Genomic DNA, 21,608 nt, shown 5'->3' with positions numbered 1-21,608 from the left:
AATGGGAGGAGAGGATATGCCCTTAATCTTCATCATCCATGTCGCTGGATAAAGGAGGAGCTGATCTGGGTGGTGTGGTAAGCTGGCAGGTTACTGAGCGTGCCAGAATAAGGTCAGTATCGAATAGTGGAGATTCTGGTGCTGAGGAGAGCAGAAGATCTTTATGGCAGAGAAACTGCAGTACTGATGAGTGTGTTGTCAGTGGTACCGATGACTTTACTGCAGTTGTCAGTGCCTTTACTTTGGTTGTCAGTGCCAAGGGTTGTCCACTATGCGCTGTGGAGGCAGAAGGTGGTAACCCAGCTGCTCGGTGCCACATGTTTGAGCAGCTCCAGAAGTGCTGAGGCAAGGATGGTAGGTTTTCCTGTAGTGCCTTTTTCCGAGTCAGCCCACTTAGGGTCTTTGGTTCACATGGTACCTGTGATAATGGAGGTCCCGCTACCTCAGAGGTGGACAATCTTGGTGCAGTTGGCACCAACAGGGTCTGACAAGTCAGGAAATGTTTCTTTTTGGCAGATTCCCAAGGAGGGGAATTTGGAGCTAGTTTCTTTGTTGCCATTTTGGGGGAGTGCTCCTTCCTCTGAGAGAGTGATGGGGAATCTCTGTGAGATGCCGCCATTGGAGATTGGGGCAGAGGAGGGGTCCGTGATCCTGGACACAGACACTTCTCCATCATGAGGAGTTTTAGCAGTAGGCCCCCTGCCCTCCCAGCATGAGCCTTGAGATTGTAGCAGTGGGAGCACTTCTGTGGTGTGTGTCTTGCCAAGGCAACGGACACACTGGGAGTGCCCATCAGACACCAGGATTGAAGATCAGCAAGTGAGGCAACATTTAATACTCGGGGAGCCAGGCATGCCCCTAAGTATAGGGTTTCTCCTGTGAGGGTAACTATACTATACTAAGGGGTATCTGAAATAAACTTAAATTCCTAAGGATTTTATTTTAAAGAAAAAACAAATGGAGAAGAGGTACAGTATTTAACTAACTAACTAACTAACTAGTGTTCTAAAGTTAAGCTAGACTAAATGTAAAGTTCAGAGGCACTGCCAAATATTCCGTCTCAAACCAAGGGCAGTAGAGAAGGAACTAAGGGAGGTTTGGTCACACAGCGCTATGTAACTGCCTGAGATAGTGCAAGCCAGGGACAGCACGTGACACCCAACCAGGCACGGCTACCGAAACTCTCCAATTAGAAGCGCAGGAGTGCAGAGTCACCTAAAGTGGAGCACCCAAAGGGACACTCCTCGAAGAAAAATCTAAGGTTTCGTGTGTGTTGTTTTGGAGATTATCCCTGTCATTTTATCAAGGGCTACTGGTCTCTGCCCTTTGTTTTACATTACTTGCTCTTGAACTTTTAACATGGAGGAGCTGGAAAGCACAAGAAGAGAATCAGGCTATGTCTACACTACAAATTACTTCAGTATAATTTACATCACTGAGGGGTGTGAATAATCCATACCCCAAGTAATGTAAATTATACCAACCTAAGCACCAGTGTGAACAGCACTACATTGGCATCAAGAACTTCTCTTGATAACATAGCTACCGCCTCTGGCAGGAGTTATTAAGCAGATAGTAGAGCTCTCTCCTGTCAGCTTAGATTATCTTCACCAGAAGCACTACAGTGATGTAGCTGCATCAGTGCATAAGCGCAGCTATAGCTGCTGTAGTGTAGACAGTCCAGACCAGCCCATTGCTGCTATAAGACAACTTTTATCTTCTACAGTAGTTGAAATAAAAAGCTTTACTTGGTTTATGTGACTAGTACAACAAGAAATCTCATCTATCCTAAGGAAACAACACAGAGTTGAATGATAATTTAAGTTAGCTGAACACTTAGATAGCATACCAGAGTCCACGTCATAACTACAGCAATAGAGTTATTGATGTATCAGCACTGGATCTAGATTTTATTGAAGAATGTAAATGAAGGTTTACATAGCAGCTATCATTTATGAAGTCAGGTAAAAACATAGAACCTGATGCTGCACATACTTTCACATGTAATATTCTTGTTAGTAGTTCCACTAACTTTCATGAAAACATCAGTGGAACTACTAATATGATACAAGTTACTCACATGTGCTAAACTGTTTATAGAATCACATCCATAACCTGAAATATCATCAGAAGTTTTTAAGAACTAGTTAAACAAACACGTGTCAGGGATGGTCTCTGGGTATATTTAATCGTGCCTTGGTGCAGGGGGCTGGACTCCTCTTGAGGTCCCTTCCAGCCTTATCTTTCTATAATTTTATGATTCTATTAAATGAAATTATTAAATCTTTACCATCAGTGTACCTGACAAATAGATAAATATAGTTTAGCACCACAACACTAAGACTGCACAACAATTTCTTCTGTTGTCCAGCAAAAAAAACAAACAAACAAAAGTCTGCCGGGCATGAGTTCTCCAAGTCCCAAGCATGGCTCTTCCCTACTCCCAACAGCCCTCTGGCATGGGGGTAACCTGGCTTCTGGAGAACAAGTGACTTCCTGTGCACTCCCATGCCCCATCAGCTCAAACTCGATTAAAAAATTATACCTGGGCATGCTAGCGAGACTATTAGACTGGCTAGGAAAACAGCTTTTAAGGTTTTTGCTATTATATTTTAATTACCAAACTAGCTCTTTAAACTAAATGAAAAAACATTTAATAAGCAAACTAATCTTACACGCACCTCCTAAAAAGACTTATCTACTCAGATCTCACTAGGACACATCAGTATTTTATTGAGCTGCCACACAAGACAAATTAAAAACCGAATTTTCATTTTTAGAATGGATGAGGCACAACATACTCAGATGATCAAGTACACTTTAAGAGACAAAATGCTGATAACCCTCTTACAGCAGATGATTTTAGGATCAGCCTTCATAGACCAGTGAAGAGTCATGAGCTTGGCTACCATACACCATAGCAAGTATGACTGTCAATGACCAGGTGTATGTATTTTAACGTCTTCACAAATTCATAACAGTCACTTATCAGTCTCATCAAAAGATGTTTAAGGAAAGGTTTGATGGTCATTAGTAAGCTTTGGATATGTGTTTCTCTTTCCAGCAAATCTTTATGCAGAATAAGTCAACTTCCACTCATACTTAAATAATCTTGGCCCTCTACTGTCAGAGTGACAATAGCCAGACTGACTCCTCATATTCCTTCCCCCCTCCAAGATACCTTTAAACTCACCTACTGTTCTGCCAGTCAAGGACAAGATGATATTCTCTCAGATTTGAAGCAAGGGAACACCTCTCCTTACCTGACCAAGTGAGCCACTGACCATCAGTTCTAGAAATCCTCTGCCCTGACCCCATATGGCGAAGGGTACTGGCCAGGACTAAAACAAACTAAAGGCCATGACTGTATGTACAGCGCTGCAGCAGTGCAATGTGTCTGGTGAAGATGCTCTATGCAGACAGGCGAGAGCTCTCCTATCAGCATAAAAAACCCATCTCTGCAAGCAGCATAAGCTATGTCGGTGGGAGAAGCGCTCCTGACGGAATAGCGCTGTGCACATGAACACTTATGTTGGCGTAACTTATGTCACTCGGGGGGAGGAATATTTACACTCAAGCAACATATGTTTTGCTGACATAGGCTGCAGTGCAGACATAGTTTTAAAATCTTGTGCTTTTTCAAGGCACTGCTCTAACTAGGCACAAAAGTTTAAACTTTAATGTGAAAAAAGCAATGAACATTTGTGCATCCACACTATCAAAATAAATGGTCCCAGAGAAAGGAATGTTTTACTCTGAAGACTATGCTGTCATTTATAAGCTACTAGAATAATGTCAGTAGAGTCTTCATATTGACTTCACAGTCACTATTGCACATATAATAAAGCACTCACATAGCTGTATTTTTGATGATTCTTCCTTGGTCCATTTTCTGCCCAATACCATGCACAACAAACACAATGTGAGTAGTTTGCGATGGCTTGTCTTCTAATGTAGCTTCTTCTACATAGCCTCTATGAAGCCTTGTCCCACTACTTGAAGCTGCAGGAAAAAAACAAATTATCCTGAATCACAATTATATTCCATGAAGTATGACACTTCCATATACAGAGACGGAAGAGGCGCCTAATTCAAACCAGAACATTTCAAGTTATATTTTGCAAATAAAATACATTTTCAAAAATCAGCATTCACAATGCTGAGATTTTCAAAGCGGCCTAAGAGATCTGAATAAACAATTTCCATTACCCCTATCAGCCACCTATGGATTTACATGTCATTTCCAATGAGGATTTTGCTAATATCATAGCTGTTTTGGAAAATAACTTATAAGCAGCTGAATAATGCACTATCAATTTTGTAATACAAATAACTTTCTATATGCTTGAATTATTAATCATTACATTTTCTCACAGTTCCACAATACTTCTTCAGTGGTCAGTGTATATGTAAAGATTCTTCGCAAGATTATTTCTAAAAAAATGGGTGAGAAAGCATCATCAGCTTGATGGAGACAACTGCCTCTCTCATCCATAAGTACAGCTGGTCCTAAAATTTCAATAGGACCATTTTCCATCAAAATTGAAACTCTTGACATGATTTTGCCCATTTTGCTCACATTTCGTTTTAGAGGAAAACATGGAAAAATTCCTCTGAGAAGGCTGAAATGTCTTGTTTAACATTTTTGGAATGAAACTTTTTAATTTTTGTTTTGAATCTGTTTTATTATATAAAATAAAAAATAAATCAAAATAAAATGAGAACATTTTGATCAATCTGAAATGTTTTCCCCCAACAACTTTTTTCAGAGAGAATTTCAAAATTTTGGGGATTTATTCTGCATAGGAATGAAAATACGTTTCAAAATCTTTAAATCCTTCGGGAAACAAGTGTCTCATCAAGTGATCCATCCCCTGTCACCCATTCCCGGTTTCTAGCAAAACCAAGGCTAGGGACACCCTGCCCATCCTGGCTCATAGCCATTGATGGACTTATCCTCCAGGAACTTATCTAGTTCTTTTTTGAACCCTGTTATAGTCTTGGCCTTCCCAATATTCTCGGGCCAGGAGTTCCACAGGTTGACTGTCGCTGGGTGAAAAAAAATACTTCCTTTTGTTTGTTTTAAACCTGCAGCTCATTACTTTCATTTGGTGACCCCTAGTTCTTGGGTTATGAGAAGGAGTAAATAACACTTCCTTATTTACTTTCTCCACACCAGTCATGATTTTATAGACCTCGATCATATTCCCCCCCGCATTAGTCGTCTCTTTTCCAAGCTGAGAAGTCCCAGTCTTTTTAATTTTTCCTTATATGGAAGTTGTTCCATACCCCAATCATTTTTGTTGCCCTTTTCAGAACCTTTTCCAATTCTAATATATCTTTTTTGAGATGGGGCAACCATATCCACACGCAGTATTCCAGATGCGGGCCCGGGAACTCTGCAAGCTCAGTTTATGATTTGAAAAAAAAGATGGTTACTCACCTTTATAACTGTTGTTCTTCGAGATGTGTTGCTCATATCCATTCCAATTAGGTGTGCGCGCGCCGCGTGCACGTTCGTCGGTAGATTTTTACCCTAACAACACTTGGTGGGTCGGCTGGGCGCCCCCTGGCGTGGCGCCGCTATGGCACCGAGTATATACCCCTGCCGACCCATCCGCTCCTCAGTTCCTTCTTGCCGGCTACTCCGACAATGGGGAAGGAGGGCGGGTTTTGGAATGAATATGAGCAACACATCTCGAAGAACAACAGTTACAAAGGTGAGTAACTGTCTTTTCTTCTTCGAGTGCTTGCTCATATCCATTCCAATTAGGTGAATGCCAAGCCTTACCTAGGCGGTGGGGTCGGAGTGAGATACTGCAGAATGCAGAACGGCTGAGCCGAAGGCTGCATCATTTCTGGATTGTTGCACCAAGGCATAATGGGAAGCAAAGGTGTGCACTGAAGACCAAGTAGCTGCTCAACATATCTCTTGGATAGGTACTTGAGCTACGAAGGCGGTCGATGAGGCCTGAGCCCTGGTAGAATGTGCGGTAATATGACCCGGAGAAATATGAGCTCGATCATAGCAAGTATGGATGCATGCCGTTACCCAGGACGAAATCCTCTGAGAAGAGATGGGTAGGCCTTTCATCCGGTCTGCCACTGCAACAAAGAGTTGGGGCGTTTTGCGGAAGGGCTTCGTCTGGTCAATATAAAAGGTGAGCGCCCTACGGACGTCGAGGGAATGTAACTGTTTCTCCCGACGGGATGCATGCGGTTTGGGAAAGAAGACCGGGAGGAATATGTCTTGATTGAGATGGAAGGCCGAAACTATTTTGGGGAGGAATGCTGGATGTGGACGCAACTACACCTTGTCTTTGTGGAACACCGTATACGGTGGGTCCACCATCAGAGCCTAAAGCTCAGAGACTCTTCTAGCCGACGTGATGGCTACAAGAAAGGCTGTTTTCCATGACAGATATAGGAGCGAGCAGGTTGCCAATGGCTCGAATGGAGAAGATGAAAGCCTCATCAGGACCAGGCTGAGGTCCCAGGAAGGGGAGGGACGGCATACTAGGGGGTATGCTGCAGTTCAGGAGATAGGCCTGACACTTGCAGCCACGATATCCGTCTCATCGTGATTCCGGAGACCACAGTTCTGGCTGCTGAATCGGCAGCGTCGAGTGAGGCCTGGAGGGAGGTCCGTGCAACTTTCTTTCCTTCCCCTAGAAGGGCCTGGAATTCCTGGCGGGAGTCCTGTGGGACCAGTTCAGTGAACTTGCCCACCGCCTGCCAGGTATTATAATTAGATCTGCTAAGCAGGGCCTGTTGGTTCGCCACCTTGAGTTGGAGGCCCCCCGCAGAGTAGACTTTACGTCCCAACAGGTCCATGCATCTAGCCTCCCTTGATTTGGGGGCGGGGCTTGCTGGTCATGGCATTCCCATTCATTCACGGATTGGACCACCAGAGAGCATGGGAGAGGGTGGGTATATAAGTACTCATACCCCTTGGAGGGCACCATGTACTTTCGTTCCACCCCTCTGGCTGTGGGAGGGATAGACGCCAGGGATTGCCAGATGGTGTCCGCTTTGGCTTGAATGGAGTGGATGAATGGTAAAGACACACGAGTTGGCGCATCCACCGACAGGATGTCTATCACAGGGTCTTCAACCTCCGGGACTTCCTCTACCTGTAGATTGATATTTAAGGCGACTCGCCTCAGAAGGTCCTGGTGAGCTCGGAGGTCAATAGGGGGCGGGCCCAAAGAGGATGTCCCGGCTACCGCCTCATCTGGGGAAGAGGAAGATGACAGACCAGGGACGAGCAGCTCATGTATGGACTCGTGGTCAGGAGGCACGTCAGGGTCTGGGAGGACCTGAGCTTCTGGTGCCAAAGGAGATCCATCTGTACCCGCTGGAGGGGGGGCGGCTAACAGTGGCCTCCGGTGCGTGACGTTCTGACAGGGCACAGTGTGATGGTACCGTGGGTTCACCTTGGGCCTGGTGACATGCCCAAGGCGTCCAAAAGGACCACTGCTGAGGACCTTGGTCTGGACCTGGAGCCTCATGTAGAACTCGGCTGTGTAAGTCCGAATCCCCGTAGGAGGCACTATCGGCGTGCGATGAGACAGACGCATGCCGCGATGGCCATGGTGGAGCGGAGACCACTTGGGGAGGAGCCCTGCGTCCAGCGAACTGTTCTCCATGCTGCACCGGAGAATGGTACTGGGTTCCGTACCGGTACTGGAAGCTGCACCCGGCGCGGCGCCGGGAGGTCAACCGGGATCTTGAAGCTCTATGATGAGAGCGGCTGCGTCGGGAACAGTGCCGGGAGCTGGATCGGCGGCTGGAGTATCGGGCCGGCGAGTGGGATCTCAAGTGGTGCCACGAGTACGACCGGTACCGAGAAGGAGATGGGTACTGACTGCGAGCGGAGTCAGGAACGGGATCAGTGCCGAGATCGAGAACACTGGCGGGACCTCGATCTTGAGTGGTGCCTCTCGGCAGTGCTGATCGAGGACGGTCTTACCATGGCAGGCTTGCCTGTTGCTTGAATAACCCGCACCGGCAGTGCCGGGGGTTGAGGCAGGGTGGGCTCCGTTAATGCAATCAGTTCCCTCGCCGTAAAGAATGTCTCTGGCGTGGTGGGAATGATGAGTTCTACCGAGGCATGCGCCGGGGAGCTGTCAGGCACCCGACTCGATGGCCCTTGCGAGGCCGGAATCATTGGTGCTGACCTTGTTGGTGCTGCGGCAGCTACTGGTGCCGGGCAGCTCGACTTAGGCTGCTGCTCAGACTGTGGTGCAGATAGTGAAGCTGCAGGAGCTTTCAGCTTCTTGGCTCGCGGGGAGAGGGAGCAGTGCCGGGCAGGTTTCTGGGCCGGTGCCGGTTGGTGCCGAGATGCCTTCGTGGTGGCGGCGCACTCCGGTGCCGACGAGGCACTTCTCCCCGGTGCGGACTGACCGGCACCCAGTGCCGAAGGTGGAGGAGTGAGGGCTGCCTCCATTAGGAGCTGCTTTAGCGAAAGTCCCAATCCTTTTTTGTCTGCAGCTTGAAGGATTTGCAGATCCGGCACTTGTCTGCGAGGTGCGATTCCCCCAAGCACTTGAGATAGGAGTCGTGAGGGTCTCCTGTGGGCATCGGCCTGCGGCAAGCCGAGCACAGTTTGAAACCCAGTGAGCCAGGCATGGGCTTGGGCACCGGGTGAGGGAAAGGGCTAATCCCCAACCCTCTGAACTATATACACTAACTACGTTTACAAAAAGGTATTAAAAGTATTAACTAGAACTATAGAGAATAAACTATATACACAAGAAGTATTAGAACGAGTGAATAGCTAGGGAGGTGGAGATCAGCTAAGCCATGCTCCACTGTTCCAACGACCAACACGGGCGGCAAGAAGGAACTGAGGAGCGGATGGGTCAGCAGGGGTATATATTCGGTGCCATAGCAGTGCCACGCCAGGGGGCGCCCAGCTGACCCACTGAGCGTTGCTAGGGTAAAAATCTTCCGAAGAACGTGCACACGGCGCGTGCACACCTAATTGGAATCGATATGAGCAAGCACTCGAAGCAGAACTGCCTGAATTTTATTGCCAGCGGGATACATCAGGGCTATCTCACCCTCAGCTTTTGGAAGACCTATGTCTTGCTTTGGGTATCAGACATTAATAAGCAGAGGCATTAAAATGGAATGAGTCTGTATAAAAAGGATTAGTTCCAATACAGTGAGTTATTTTAAGAATACTGTGACAGACCCAGGCCAGTGTGGTACAGGAGTCTGGTAGAGGGCAAATATACTAGTCACTGGCTGAGTAGTTTTCTGTTCCCTGAGTGACCAGAGCAGGGGCTGCACTAGAGTAATCAGGAACCTGCTAGAACCAATTAAGGCAGATAGGCTGATAAGAACACTTGCAGCCAATCAAGGCAGGCTAATCAGGGCACCTGGGTTTAAAAAGGAGCTCATTCCAGTCAGGTGAGGAGGAGCCAGAGGAGAAGTGCGTGTGAGGAGCTGGGAGCAAGAAGCACAAGGAGCTGAGAGTGAGAGGCTGTGCTGCTGGAGACTACAGAGTACAAGTGTTATCAGACACCAGGAGGAAGGTCCTGTGGTGAGGATAAAGAAGGTGTTTGGAGGAGGCCATGGGGAAGTAGCCCAGGGAGTTGTAGCTGTCATGCAGCTGTTACAAGAGGCACTATAGACAGCTGCAATCCACAGGGCCCTGAGCTGGAACCCAGAGTAAAGGGCGGGCCCGGGTTCCCCCCAAACCTCCCAACTCCTGATCAGACACAGGAGGAGTTGATCCAGACTGTGGGGAAGATCACTGAGGTGAGCAAATCTGCCAATAAGCGCAGGACCCACCAAGGTAGAGGAGGAACTTTGTCACAATACATACTGGTCTCCCTTTTTGCTAGGACTTCCACACAAAAATCATATCTGATGTGATATGCAAGTTTCCTCTCCAGCCTCTGTTACACTATCTGTACCCATGGCGTCTTTATTCTGTGACTATCTCATAACATCACCACATGCCCTTGGAATCTCAAAAGCCTTATTTATTGTAAATTTTTCTTTGAAGGGCTCTCAGCAGAGATGCTCCATTGCGTGTCTGCAATGGCAAAATTGCTGATTGGTTTTAGCTAACATGACCATATTATGCTGACTTTGTATGTTATATATGGGCTGCGTGCAAAGAGGTGGACTGACTTTAAATTGGCACAACTGATCTTTAAAAATTATTAGTGGTGCTAGTGCTCGCTATATTTGACAACTGCTTTTACAGGCTAATGCTGATGATTATCTACCATATCTTCCTCAACATTTTTAAAGATCACATTTTAAGTTTACAAGTGATGTGCTGGACTCTATAGTGTAAAACACAGACTCCCATAAAATCCAGCTCACTTTAATCACCTCACTTGTAAAAATATTTTGGGAAGAAAATATTTTGGGACTATAACCTCCCCTTCTAATCCATTTCAGCTACATATACATGTGTGCATATAAGCAAGCCCCCTTCATTTGTTTCTATGAGGTTGTATTTTAGCAGGCTATTTTACTATATTCCTATATGTAGTTTTCTTTTGTTGTACAATGTCGTGTGGTATGGAAACAGGGCAGGAGCTGTTCCTGAGTTCCCTCCACAGGAGGCAAGGAGAGGCCGGGAGAAAGGGTTGGAAGAGTCTATAACCACTTGAGCACACTCTTTGGGCCTTGCAGAACCTGGAACTGAACCTGTTATTTCTCAGTTTCAATAATCCTTTGCTGTCTAACAAACAGCTGTGAAACCAACTGGCCAAGGGTGTGTTCATCCCCTCTTGGGGCAGGTCCGTATAGAAGACAGAAGCCTTGCGCCACTGCCAGTTACTCCATCAGTTCAAGTGGTAGAGGATTGTGCTGTGAACCTGATTATCCCTGCTGATGGCCAGGTTAGGGGTTAATATAGTTCCATACTATATTTTTTTTAAAAAAAATATGAAATTACAGTAAAACACCTACAGTAGGATGGCAGCTGTTTATCCTCATCATTCAATGTGAGGCCCTATGCATTATTTACTGCACACCATCCAAAACCTGTACTTAGTACAGATTTAATTTCCCCAAGAGTTTTTCTGTGGTGATCTCAAAACAACATCTTAGTTCGTTAATGTTTGTAAAGAAGTATCTTCACAACCGCTGAGAGAGGTGTGGACATCATCATCCCAATACTATCCTTGGGGGACTGAGGCACAGAGACCAAAATTGTCAGCTAGTTTTGGTTGCCCAATCGGAGATGTGCAGGGTCTGATTTTTCAGTGTTCTTAGCATTTTATAGCACTTTGTGTGTTCAGAGCAGCGTCCCACTGTCCTGCGTTGTAGTTAGGGACACTCACTCCTTTTGTAAATCAGACCCCAGGCACCCAGAATGAAGACACATGGTGGCCACCTGTGCACATTTTGGTTCAGGGACTTGCCCAGCATCATTAAGAACTCTGTGGCAGGGGCAGGGATGGAATCCAACTATCGAGAGCAGCATTCAACTGTCTTAACCTTTCTCTTTGTGCAATCCCCTGCCTCATTCACTACACATCTTTCAATTTCTGCAACAAAATGAGGCAGGGTACTATGGACAAAAGCTTCCTTTACTCATCACCAGAGCAGGTACATTCTGTACAGTGAATGAGGCAGAGCTCCAGTGGAAAAAAACAGTGTGATCATGTAATTAAAGACCATTATAATGGCTGCATACTGGGGAGGGTCGACTTAAGGTTGCACAGTCAACATTAATTCTGGCATTTCTTAGCTTCAGAATGCTCGACTTTGTAACTTTAATGCACTTTAAGTTATATGAAACTGTATAATGCACTTTAAGTTATATGAAACTGTATCAGAGTTATTTCGTAATAAGCTGCAGTAAACTGGTTTTATTCTTAACTACAAATTTGCACGACAACCTAACAGTGCCTTTGAGTTATTCTCCCACAAGAGTGCAATGGCAAAAATTAACTATGCATTAAACAAAAATTTCAAACTTGAAATTATGAATGGAACCTGGAATTTTCTTCTCACAGCCTTAAGTAACAAACCAGTAGAGCAATAATCTTTACAAAATTATTTACAAATGCCAAGATGTATTACCTTTGGAAAATCCCAATTTTTGTGTAACAGTTCTTGCAATTTTAGATGTTGTTGCATCACTGTAAAGATACACTTCATCTACACTGTGCCAGTCCACGTGGTTGCGACTCAACTTGAAACTATGAACAGCTGTAGCAAAAAGGAACAAACCTTTAATTTAAAAGTGTTAAAAAAATTATAGCTTTAAAAAGCCAAGTAAGAGAGAGATGCACAAAGGTATGACTGAACTCTAGGTTTCAACTTAAGTCTATTTAAGAAGGTAAACATTTCTTCTTACCTTAATATTTTGGATCTACCAGTCCATATCAATTGGGTAGTTCCTTTTGGGAATCCTTCCACACACACCCCTTTTTTGGGGGTGGGGAGGAGGAGAGTAGGGAAGAGAGGTTCCCTAACGGAGAATACCCTTATCTGAAAGGAAAACATGAATGCTCTCTCTCACAAATTCTGCCAAACTGCCCAAGAGCAAAGAGGAAAATTGAGATCCACCATCCACAAGGTGAAAGTGTTTGCTGAAAGCTGTACCACTGAGACACCAGGGGGGCTGTGGTGGATGCATCTCTCAAAATAATGCTTGAGTAAGTTGATGCAGTGGTAGGTGTACACTTGTGCTCATAATGTTACACTCATGCTCTCTTTTTGTTCTGTTTGTACAGCCTGTAGGCACTATGGGGTAATACAAACAAATAATAATGGTAATGAACATTCTTTCTGGGCTCCATTACTAGCAATGAATGTTAATACATGCAGTCGTACTAAGTTTATGAATGTTTTATGCATTTTGTGGGCCAGCGATTGTAAGCTATTCTATTGGCCATGGGGGAGGGTTGTCACTGTTCCTCCAAGAACTGAAAGGGTGGAAAGACTTAGGCTTACAAGGACCCCATGAGACAGAAAACATACCAGGATCCACCTAAGTGTACAAAAAGCGATAAAAGTTCCTATATGATTTTTCTATAATGCTTTTAACCTAAGAATAAATTTATTTTGCTTTGTGAAAGCTGGCTGGTAATTAGTATACATTATTGCAGCCCTTGGAGAAAGGTTAACCACAGTTGCTGAACCTGGGTCAGATCTGCTGGGGAAATCAGTGAGATGCAGAGGGACTACACCCTGAATCTGGAGAGGAAGAGCTACATGGGTCTCCGTCTGAGAGAGGGGACAGTCAGGAAGCCCAAAACCTTGATGAAGACTGAGGGATTGAAGTGGTGGTGGTGGGGATCAAAGATGCAGTTAACCTGAAACTGGGACAAATATAGTGGCAGTTATGACAGTGGGGAATTGCCAGTGAAGTGCTAACAGCAGCAAAAGCAAGTACTAGAGAAAGGAAAAGCACAGAGAAAAGTCTCAGTCTTTCCAAGACAGGAAGAGTGAAGAGAGAGATGGTAAAATGAGTTATGATCAGCTGAAAACAAGTCGTCTAATTGAGATATGCAGAGAAAGGCAACTCATCTTTGAAGAAAGGCCAAAGACGTAACTAGTCAACTTGCTATACTCTGGAGGACCAGAAAAAAGAATGACGGTCTAGGATGGTGTTGAGCAATCTACGGTCCATCAGGGTAATCTGATTGCGGGCCATGAGACATTTTGCTGATGCTGACCGATCACAGGCAAGGACCCCTGCAGTTCCCAGTGGCTGTGGTTCGCCGTTCCTGGCTAATGAGGGCTGCGGGAAGTGGAGTCCAGCACATTCCTGTGGCATGCCACTTCCCCGCCAAGGTGAGCTGTGGGAACAGTGAACCACGGCCACTGGGAGCTGCAGGGGACCGTGCCTGTGAATGGTCAACATCATCAAAATGTTTCATGGCCCGCAATCTAATTACCCTGATGGCTGCGTGCGGCCCACAGGTTGCCCACCACTGGTCTAGGATCACAGGAAATATCCAGCCCACTGTCAGAGAGTCCAGCAGGCGGGGAAAATCTTGGAGACACTAGAAGGGATCAGGGAAGAGGCTGACAGAGACAGCAGCCATGTTCCATCCAGACTGAATGCACCACTTCAGCAGAGATAAGGAATAGATCTACAGTTAGAGCAAGAGAAGTTGGATGGGGACACAGTGTGTCTGGAAACCCAGCTGCTTGCTGGCCGGAAGTGAGAGAGAGCAGTCTGGGAGAAGCAGCATCAGTACAAGGGGGAGAGAAGGACAAGGAATGTCAACATGAGCTCGAAATGGACAGACTGCGCCAGTAAAACACCGATCCAGTAGGTGGAACCAGACCCCACGTACCCAGTGGAAGGCACAGACTCCAAATTATTTCCTCACTTTAGAGAAGAGAATGATATGAATGTACTTCCAAATCCTTTTGAAATGGGATATGAATTGAACAAGGTGGGACACAAGGACATGGTATGGTGTCTGGCTCTGCTACTGTCAGGGAAGGCTTTAGACACTTTTACCCATACGGACAGAGAGGGTTGTCATAAACAGATAAGTAAGAGTTAATAGAACAGAAGTACTTCATATCTCTTTTGCCTGGAAAGGGTTAACAAGCTCAGTGAGTCTGGCTGTCACCTGACCAGAGGACCAATCAGGGGACAGGATACTTTCAAATCTTGAGGAAGGGAAGTTTTTGTGTGTGCTGTTAGATTTTGGTGGTTGTTCTCTCTGGGTTCTGAGAGTGACCAGATGTGCAACCAGGTTTCTCTCCAATCTCCCTGATACAGGTTCTTATAGATTCAAAATAGTAAGTACTAGGTGATAAGGCGAGTTAGGCCTATGTTTGTTTTCTTTATCTGCAAATGTGTATTTGGCTGGGAGGAGTTCAAATTTGTATTTTGCTAAAAGGATTTTAATTTGTACTTGTATACTTAGGCTGGGAGGATATTCCCAGTGTCTATAGCTGAAAGACCCTGTAACATATTCCATCTCAAATTTACAAAGATAATTTTTACTGTTTTTTCTTTCTTTAATTAAAAGCTTTTCTTGTTTAAGAAACTGATTGTTTTTTTATTCTGGTGAGACCCCAGGGGACTGGGTCTGGATTGACCAGGGAATTGGCGGGGAGAAAGAAGGGAAGGGGGAGAGAGAGGTTAATTTTCTCCCTGTGTTAGGATTACTTTCTCTCTCAGGGAGAGTCTGGGAGGGGGAGAGAGAAGAAGGGGGGAAGGTGAATTTTCCTCTCTGTTTTAAGATTCAAGGAGTTTGAATCACAGTGATCTTCCAGGGTAACCCAGGGAGGGGAAGCTTGGGAGAGGCAACGGTGAGGGAAAGGGTTTACTTTCCTTGTGTTAAGATCCAGAGGGACTGGGTCTTGGGGGTCCCCGAGCAAGGTTTTGGGGGGACCAGAGTGTACCAGGCACTGGAATTCCTGGTTGGTGGCAGTGCTACAAGTACTAAGCTGGTAATTGAGCTTAGAGGAATTCATGCTGGTACCCCATCTTTTGGACGCTAAGGTTCAGAGTGGGGAATTATACCATGACAAGGGTGATAGAGATAATGGGCTCTATAAACAAGCTTTCTTGCAAAAGTTTAAATTGACCCCTCCCCCCCGGGTACAGACGTTCAGAAAACAGGGGATACGAACTATGATGAGGTTGCAACTTGGATTAGGAGTTATATCAGAAAATGGAGAACTGGTTGTGAGGTTACCACATGCAAATGATTGATTTCCTTGTTTACACCATGGATTTAGACTATTGAGAAGGTACATGGAAGGATGAAATCAGAGTTAATTCCAGCCTAGACAAGGCCTAGGTCTTATGGTCCTATGCAAGGAAGATACATTTTCTGGGGAGGCAAGAGCAATGGCCCTACGCCAAACAAGTATGATTTAGCAATGTCACCAATCCTCAACAAAGAGCCTGGCCTGAACTCAGGCAAAGCAGGTTTTTTATGACAGGTGAAGAGGCGTCCTCTGTTTCCTCTTTGAGGCCACTGAAGAGGATTTCTTTCTGCTCTCATAAATTCATTCAGGGAAAGGTTGAACTCTTATGCCTTGAACAATTACACTTCAGAGTTTAAGTCAATTACATTTCAAGACAGCGACACCGAAATGAGCATTTATGCCCATTCCTGCTGCATGACTTTTGGTCTCATTGTCAGGGTATGTGGGTATGCCACCTGATAAATTAAGTCAGCACAAAGGGCAGCAATGAATTAGAAGAGGATGAAAACACACCATGATGCAAAACTGCTTTACAGACAAATAAGTGAAACTATATAGTTGCTTTGGATTGGTGATTCCAAAGCACAGAAAAATAAGTTTTAATCTGACACTAGACAAACAGAAGCAAAAACATTTTTAAGTGGCAGAAAAACCAAAGAGGAGGTATGTGGATTAGGGTAACCTTTGGCATGTGTTAAAGGCCACTTTATATAATCATTGAAATGATACTTCCATTTAAAGGTAGCCACTGTAATCTTAGGACGCCATGCTCACTTTGTTTCTAAGAGCAGGGATGAAAACATGTCCAAGGATCTCTGCTTGGAGTTGAGAAGGGAAAGGAGGGCTCCATGCCATACTTCTTCATGACATCACAGAATTCTGTATGTGGGGGCTCTGGCTCTAAGTTGGAAGGAGGTTCGGAGGACTGGGAACAGAGGCAGACAACTTTCCTAGGTGTATCTGTGGAATTTTTCCCTCTCCAAAATCCATGCTCACAGTAGTGTATATTTATTTCATACCAAGTCTGCAAGAACTGATGCTGCTTCCCGGTTCATGCTGTGGAACATCACACTGAAGTGAGTCCCTGGGGAAGCTGGGGATCAACTTGGAAACGTGGCCCCTGCAAATGCCATTATGTTCAGGCACTGTAGCGAGCTTGGATCTAGGTTAGACAGCAGTGCAGTGGCAAGGCACCTGTTGTGGAAGTTCCTTGCTTATGGACAAATGGTGGCCTGGGCTGGCAGAATCCTTGACCTCTTCCTGGGACCAAACCTTGCCCTCCTAATGGCAGGATTCCACAGAAATGCCACACGTTTCCACTAACCTACTTGGGTTATGGAGAATGGGGATCCCAACATTTATTGCTACATTATTCTCCAAAAAAGTATAGACTGAATGGCACCTTGTTTGCTTCCCAGCTGTCAAAGAGCAACTAAGAGCCACACATACATGTATTGTAAAAAGCAAGCAAAAAATGCAACAATTTTTCTCTGCATATTTAGCACTGGTTACAAAAAGCTCATGTTAAAGGTTGGGGCCTATTTTCACCATGAGCAGCATGTAGAACTACCACTGACATTCACTAGAATTGTCTGAGTCCACCATGTGAGAATACAGTATATACCCTTATGTCTGTTGAGTTCAAAGTTAAACACCTTTTAAAAATATTTGAAAAGCATCTGCTCATCCTGCACCTGCTAACCAGAACCAAAAAGTGTAAAATTTACTGCATTTTATTTCTGCGGTAAAAATCTAAAAAAATCAACCCAGATAACTGCAATTTCTGAAGTGCTGTAGCAATTAATGTAACAATTGTGCAAAAAAAGGAAACTCTCTTTGGTCAGATCTAGTATCCAAAGGAGAAGGACCCTTTAACAAATTTACTTTTAATCTTTAGCTCTATACGTTCACACATTATATATTTATTTTTTAAAATGTTTCATTTTGGAACTTTTGTAGATAACAGTAACACAGGCTTCATTATCAACCACATGCAACAAGGTGAAGGAGATGCAGATGCGTTATGAAATCTAGACCAAATTCTCCTCTCAAATACTTGCATGATTTCCTAGTGACATCAGCAGGAGTTCCACAGTATAACCAGGAGTAAAATTTGGCCATTTGTCTGGACAATTCTGAAGTCCTCATACATAAAGTTGAGGCTAAAATCTCTGCTGATCTAAAATGCAGTTTTATTTTTAAAGAAACAAAAGCATTGCCAATCAGCCTAAAAAGACTATTCTTCTTAAGTAAATAGGGCTGTTCTATACTGTTTACATTATTTACATCATACCTCAATTTATTCCTTTGAATATCAAGTTGTCAGTGTCACAATATGCCACTTTAACATCCACTTTTAATTCAAATGCACTGAAGATCACAATTGCACATGCTTGTGTAAACCAAGTGTTACTATTAGAGTTATATTTCTAGTATATAAGAAAAAATGCAGGACAACAGTATAATTATTAAATGATTACAGATCCAATCCCACAAAGACTTACTCGTGCTTTATATACTAGTGCAAGTAATCCCAAAAGACTTTTAGAAGTTAAAAAGGCCAACCTTTATGCTCCTCAGTTTCCCATTTTTTAACATAGGAATCCTTGCTTATCTTTGTAAAGAGCTTTGAGTCCGATTGATGAAAAGTGGTACACAAGAGCTAAATATGAACAGCTTGCTTTCAGAGATTTTCATTTTGGACTCAATTAAGGAAAACACAATTAAGTAAGTCAGAAAGGCAATATTTTTATGTGCCAAATGATATAGTCTTTTGGATCAGACATATTTAAACATATTCATATCCAGGGTCACCGAGATCTAGGAGAATGCAGGGACAAGTCACAATAACTTCACAGCTAACATCTAAATTTAAACTGTAGGTCTAGGGTGGGATTTTCAAACTCACTCAGTGTAGGGCTAACTCTGCTCCCCCTGAAGCCAACAGGATTTTACCATTGGCTTCAAAAGGAGCAGAATTAAGCCAATGCTGAGTGGGACTTTTGAAATCCTACCCCTAATCACTAACGGTTCTTAAGGATCCATCCTGTTTATGCAGTGCACTGATTTACATCATGTGAGTCCAATTACTTAAATTCCAAGTTTCTTTTTCTGAGGAATAATGTCCTGATCCCATGTGCAACAGCCTTCCCTTTCTCTTTCAATTGCCTGAAGCCTCACTTCAGATCAGCACTGATTCCCATTGCAAAATATTAATTTAATAAAGGAAAACATACATACAGTGCAACTAAGTGAAAAAAACACACAGAATTCTACGTTTTAAAATGTCAAAAACAATTTAAAATATGAGAAAGACATGATGCATGTTACACAAAAAAGTGATCACATAAAAAAGCAACCTCTTAATTCTATCTAGTGTCAACCTTTCTTTCCTTTAGCTCCTATTTCTTCTGACATAATTTATCACTAGGTCACATCTACTTGTGATTGTAAGCTCTTTGGTGCAGGGACCTGTCTCACGGACTGAAAAGCTCCGTACATACCAACAGTGCTGCAAAAATAAATAACGCTTAATTTTTTCATAATTGTCAAACACTGTAACAAAGTGTTAGCACAAATATATTGTCAGTTTCTACTTTTCTCTAAGAGTCACAATGCTTCTACGTTTCCTCTAAGATTCAAAATGCTTTTTCTTCCCCTTCCAAGGGAAGATGACATAAGTATGGTGCAAGAACTGGAAGCACAGAGATCTAACACATTTCACTGAAATACACAAGCTACAATTTAAAGCTTCCTAAGCCAGGAGGAAACTACAAAAAAGAAATCTACAATTACTGTACCTTGGGAACGCTTTCGTTTAAGACATGCAGCATCTGTACTCTCCTTATATCCTCTCCATTTGAACAGAGAAGGGAGGGAGAAGGGAGGGAGGTGGTAGACAACTAAAAGTAAAAACACTGAGCTTCAAAGTAAAATTTTTAAAAGGGGCATCATTTCTCTTTTCATTAGTATCATCACTGAAATGAATGGTCAGGTTTGGAAAATATTACTCAAAAATACTGCAAGCCCATAATTTCTGTTTTTTTTTAAATGGATTTTGTAGTAAAAATGTCAGTTCATCATAGCCAAATGTTATTTCTTCAGTTCTCATAAAACAAACATTCATATCATCCTGGGTACGGCAAATCTAACACCATCAGTAAAAGACAACCCATGCCATAATACTATTTTCAACTCACTCAGTGCCTTTGCATTAGCACGTACAAACACAAAATGCAGTATATTTGTGCAACGGGTAGTATGCAGGAATCTTAAAGGTAATCTGTAAACAATAAAGAAGTTAGTAACTTCAAGGATAGCTACTGGATGCCTCCCTCAGCAGTATGAGGATATGGTCATCAGAAGTTAGTCTAAAATATCCTACTGTTTCCCTGTTTTGTAGGTCTGTAAACAGTTGCCTTTCACACAGTCAGCCCAGCATGCACTCTGCTTGAGATATCCCTTCCATTCCTAAACAACACTGGAGTTCTCATGATGGTAAGGCAAGTCTGACATTTTTCTAAGGTTTTCAATAGTCTTGTTTCATTCCTTCTAGGATATAAAGCAAGGCTATTGAAAGAAAACCCTGGGACTACTTTGTAACATTTGATGGACTTACCTTACCCTCACAGGGAGGCACCAGTGCTGTTCAGTTTTGGAAGGGACACCCTGACAGGAATAAAAGTTACAGTATCCCACCAGGCGGAAAGTTAGATGATTTGGAAGAAACTGCTCTCACACACCTGTGAAACAGGAAAACAATAGGTACCTTAAAGGTCAGTTTTGATTAACTGCTATTGTATTGATTTGGGGCTTCCAGCAGTTAGTCTGAAAGTTGGACTCTCCCCCAAAATTGACTGTGTAAAAATGCCATCTTCTTACTCAGTACAACTATTCTGTGCATATTCATTCAGTGATATCTTCTTTTTTTAGTGACTAAGGGCCAGTCTATATGGTACCTCAGTCCACACTAGCTGGGGTGTAAATTCTAGTGCACACTAGTGTGTTGTGCACTAACTAGTCAGTGTAGACCCTGCTAGCACACACTAAAAGTTCCCTACCACACAATAACTTAGTGCTGCTTGAAACAGGACAACATTAACTTGCACTGAGGAACTTTTAGTAAGTGCCAGCAGGGTCCACATGGGCCAGCAAATGTGCTAGATGCTAGTGTGCACTAGAATTTACATTCCAGTTAGTGGGGACAAGCCTTAAGGAATCTTTCCCTTTTAATAAAGAACCCTTTTACCTCCAGAAAGCCAATATGGTTAAGAATATGTGATAAAATTCTGACAGAATGAAATGGATTCTCTATTTTGGTTCCTGAATCAACAAACTCACTACGTTCCAATTGAAGGGACAGATAAAACTTCCACAACTCTACTGAAAACAATGGGCCTCATTCGTCCTTTCATGTAGATCAGTATAAACTGGGAGGAGGTCCACTATGTGAAGAGAGTTACAGAAGTGTAAAGCTGATGTATGAGAGCAGAGAATCAAGCTCAAAAGGGCTGCACTTGTGTAACTGAATAGAGGGTACGTCTACACTATGGGATTATTCCGATTTTACATAAACTGGTTTTGTTGTATAAAGTCGAGTGCACACGGCCACACTAAGCACATTAATTCGGTGGTGTGCGTCCATGTACCGAGGCTAGCGTTGATTTCTGGAGCGTTGCACTGCGGATAGCTATCCCGTAGCTATCCCATAGTTCCCGCAGTCTCCCCTGCCCATTGGAATTCAGGGTTGAGATCCCAATGCACGATGGTGCATAAATAGTGTCGCGGGTGATTCTGGGTAAATGTAGTCACTCATTCCTTCCTCCGTGAAAGCAACCGCAGACAATCATTTCGTGCCCTTTTTCCCTGCATTGCCCTGGCAGACGCCATAGCATGGCAACCATGGAGCCCGTTTTGCCTTTTGTCACTGTCACCGTATGTGTACT

General features: G+C 43.8%; 1 protein-coding gene across 2 annotated transcripts in view; it reads right to left on the bottom strand.

The window, feature by feature from the left end:
* Window positions 1-21,608, bottom strand: part of DDHD1 (DDHD domain containing 1) — a 126,087-nt gene that overhangs the window by 69,186 nt on the left and 35,293 nt on the right. Inside the window, exons 3-5 of one of the 2 annotated variants that reach the window (XM_050952548.1) lie at window positions 19,464-19,565; window positions 12,058-12,186; window positions 3,855-4,002 (exon numbers count right to left, since the gene is read on the bottom strand). In XM_050952548.1, the coding sequence (XP_050808505.1) occupies window positions 3,855-4,002; window positions 12,058-12,186; window positions 19,464-19,565 (379 nt within the window). The remainder of the gene's footprint in view (window positions 1-3,854; window positions 4,003-12,057; window positions 12,187-19,463; window positions 19,566-21,608) is intronic. The other variant, XM_050952549.1, reaches the window with a different exon arrangement.

This window comes from Gopherus flavomarginatus, chromosome 5 (assembly GCF_025201925.1).
Source record: "Gopherus flavomarginatus isolate rGopFla2 chromosome 5, rGopFla2.mat.asm, whole genome shotgun sequence".
NCBI classification, from domain to species: Eukaryota; Metazoa; Chordata; order Testudines; family Testudinidae; genus Gopherus; species Gopherus flavomarginatus.
This window is presented reverse-complemented; position numbering and strand designations above follow the sequence as displayed.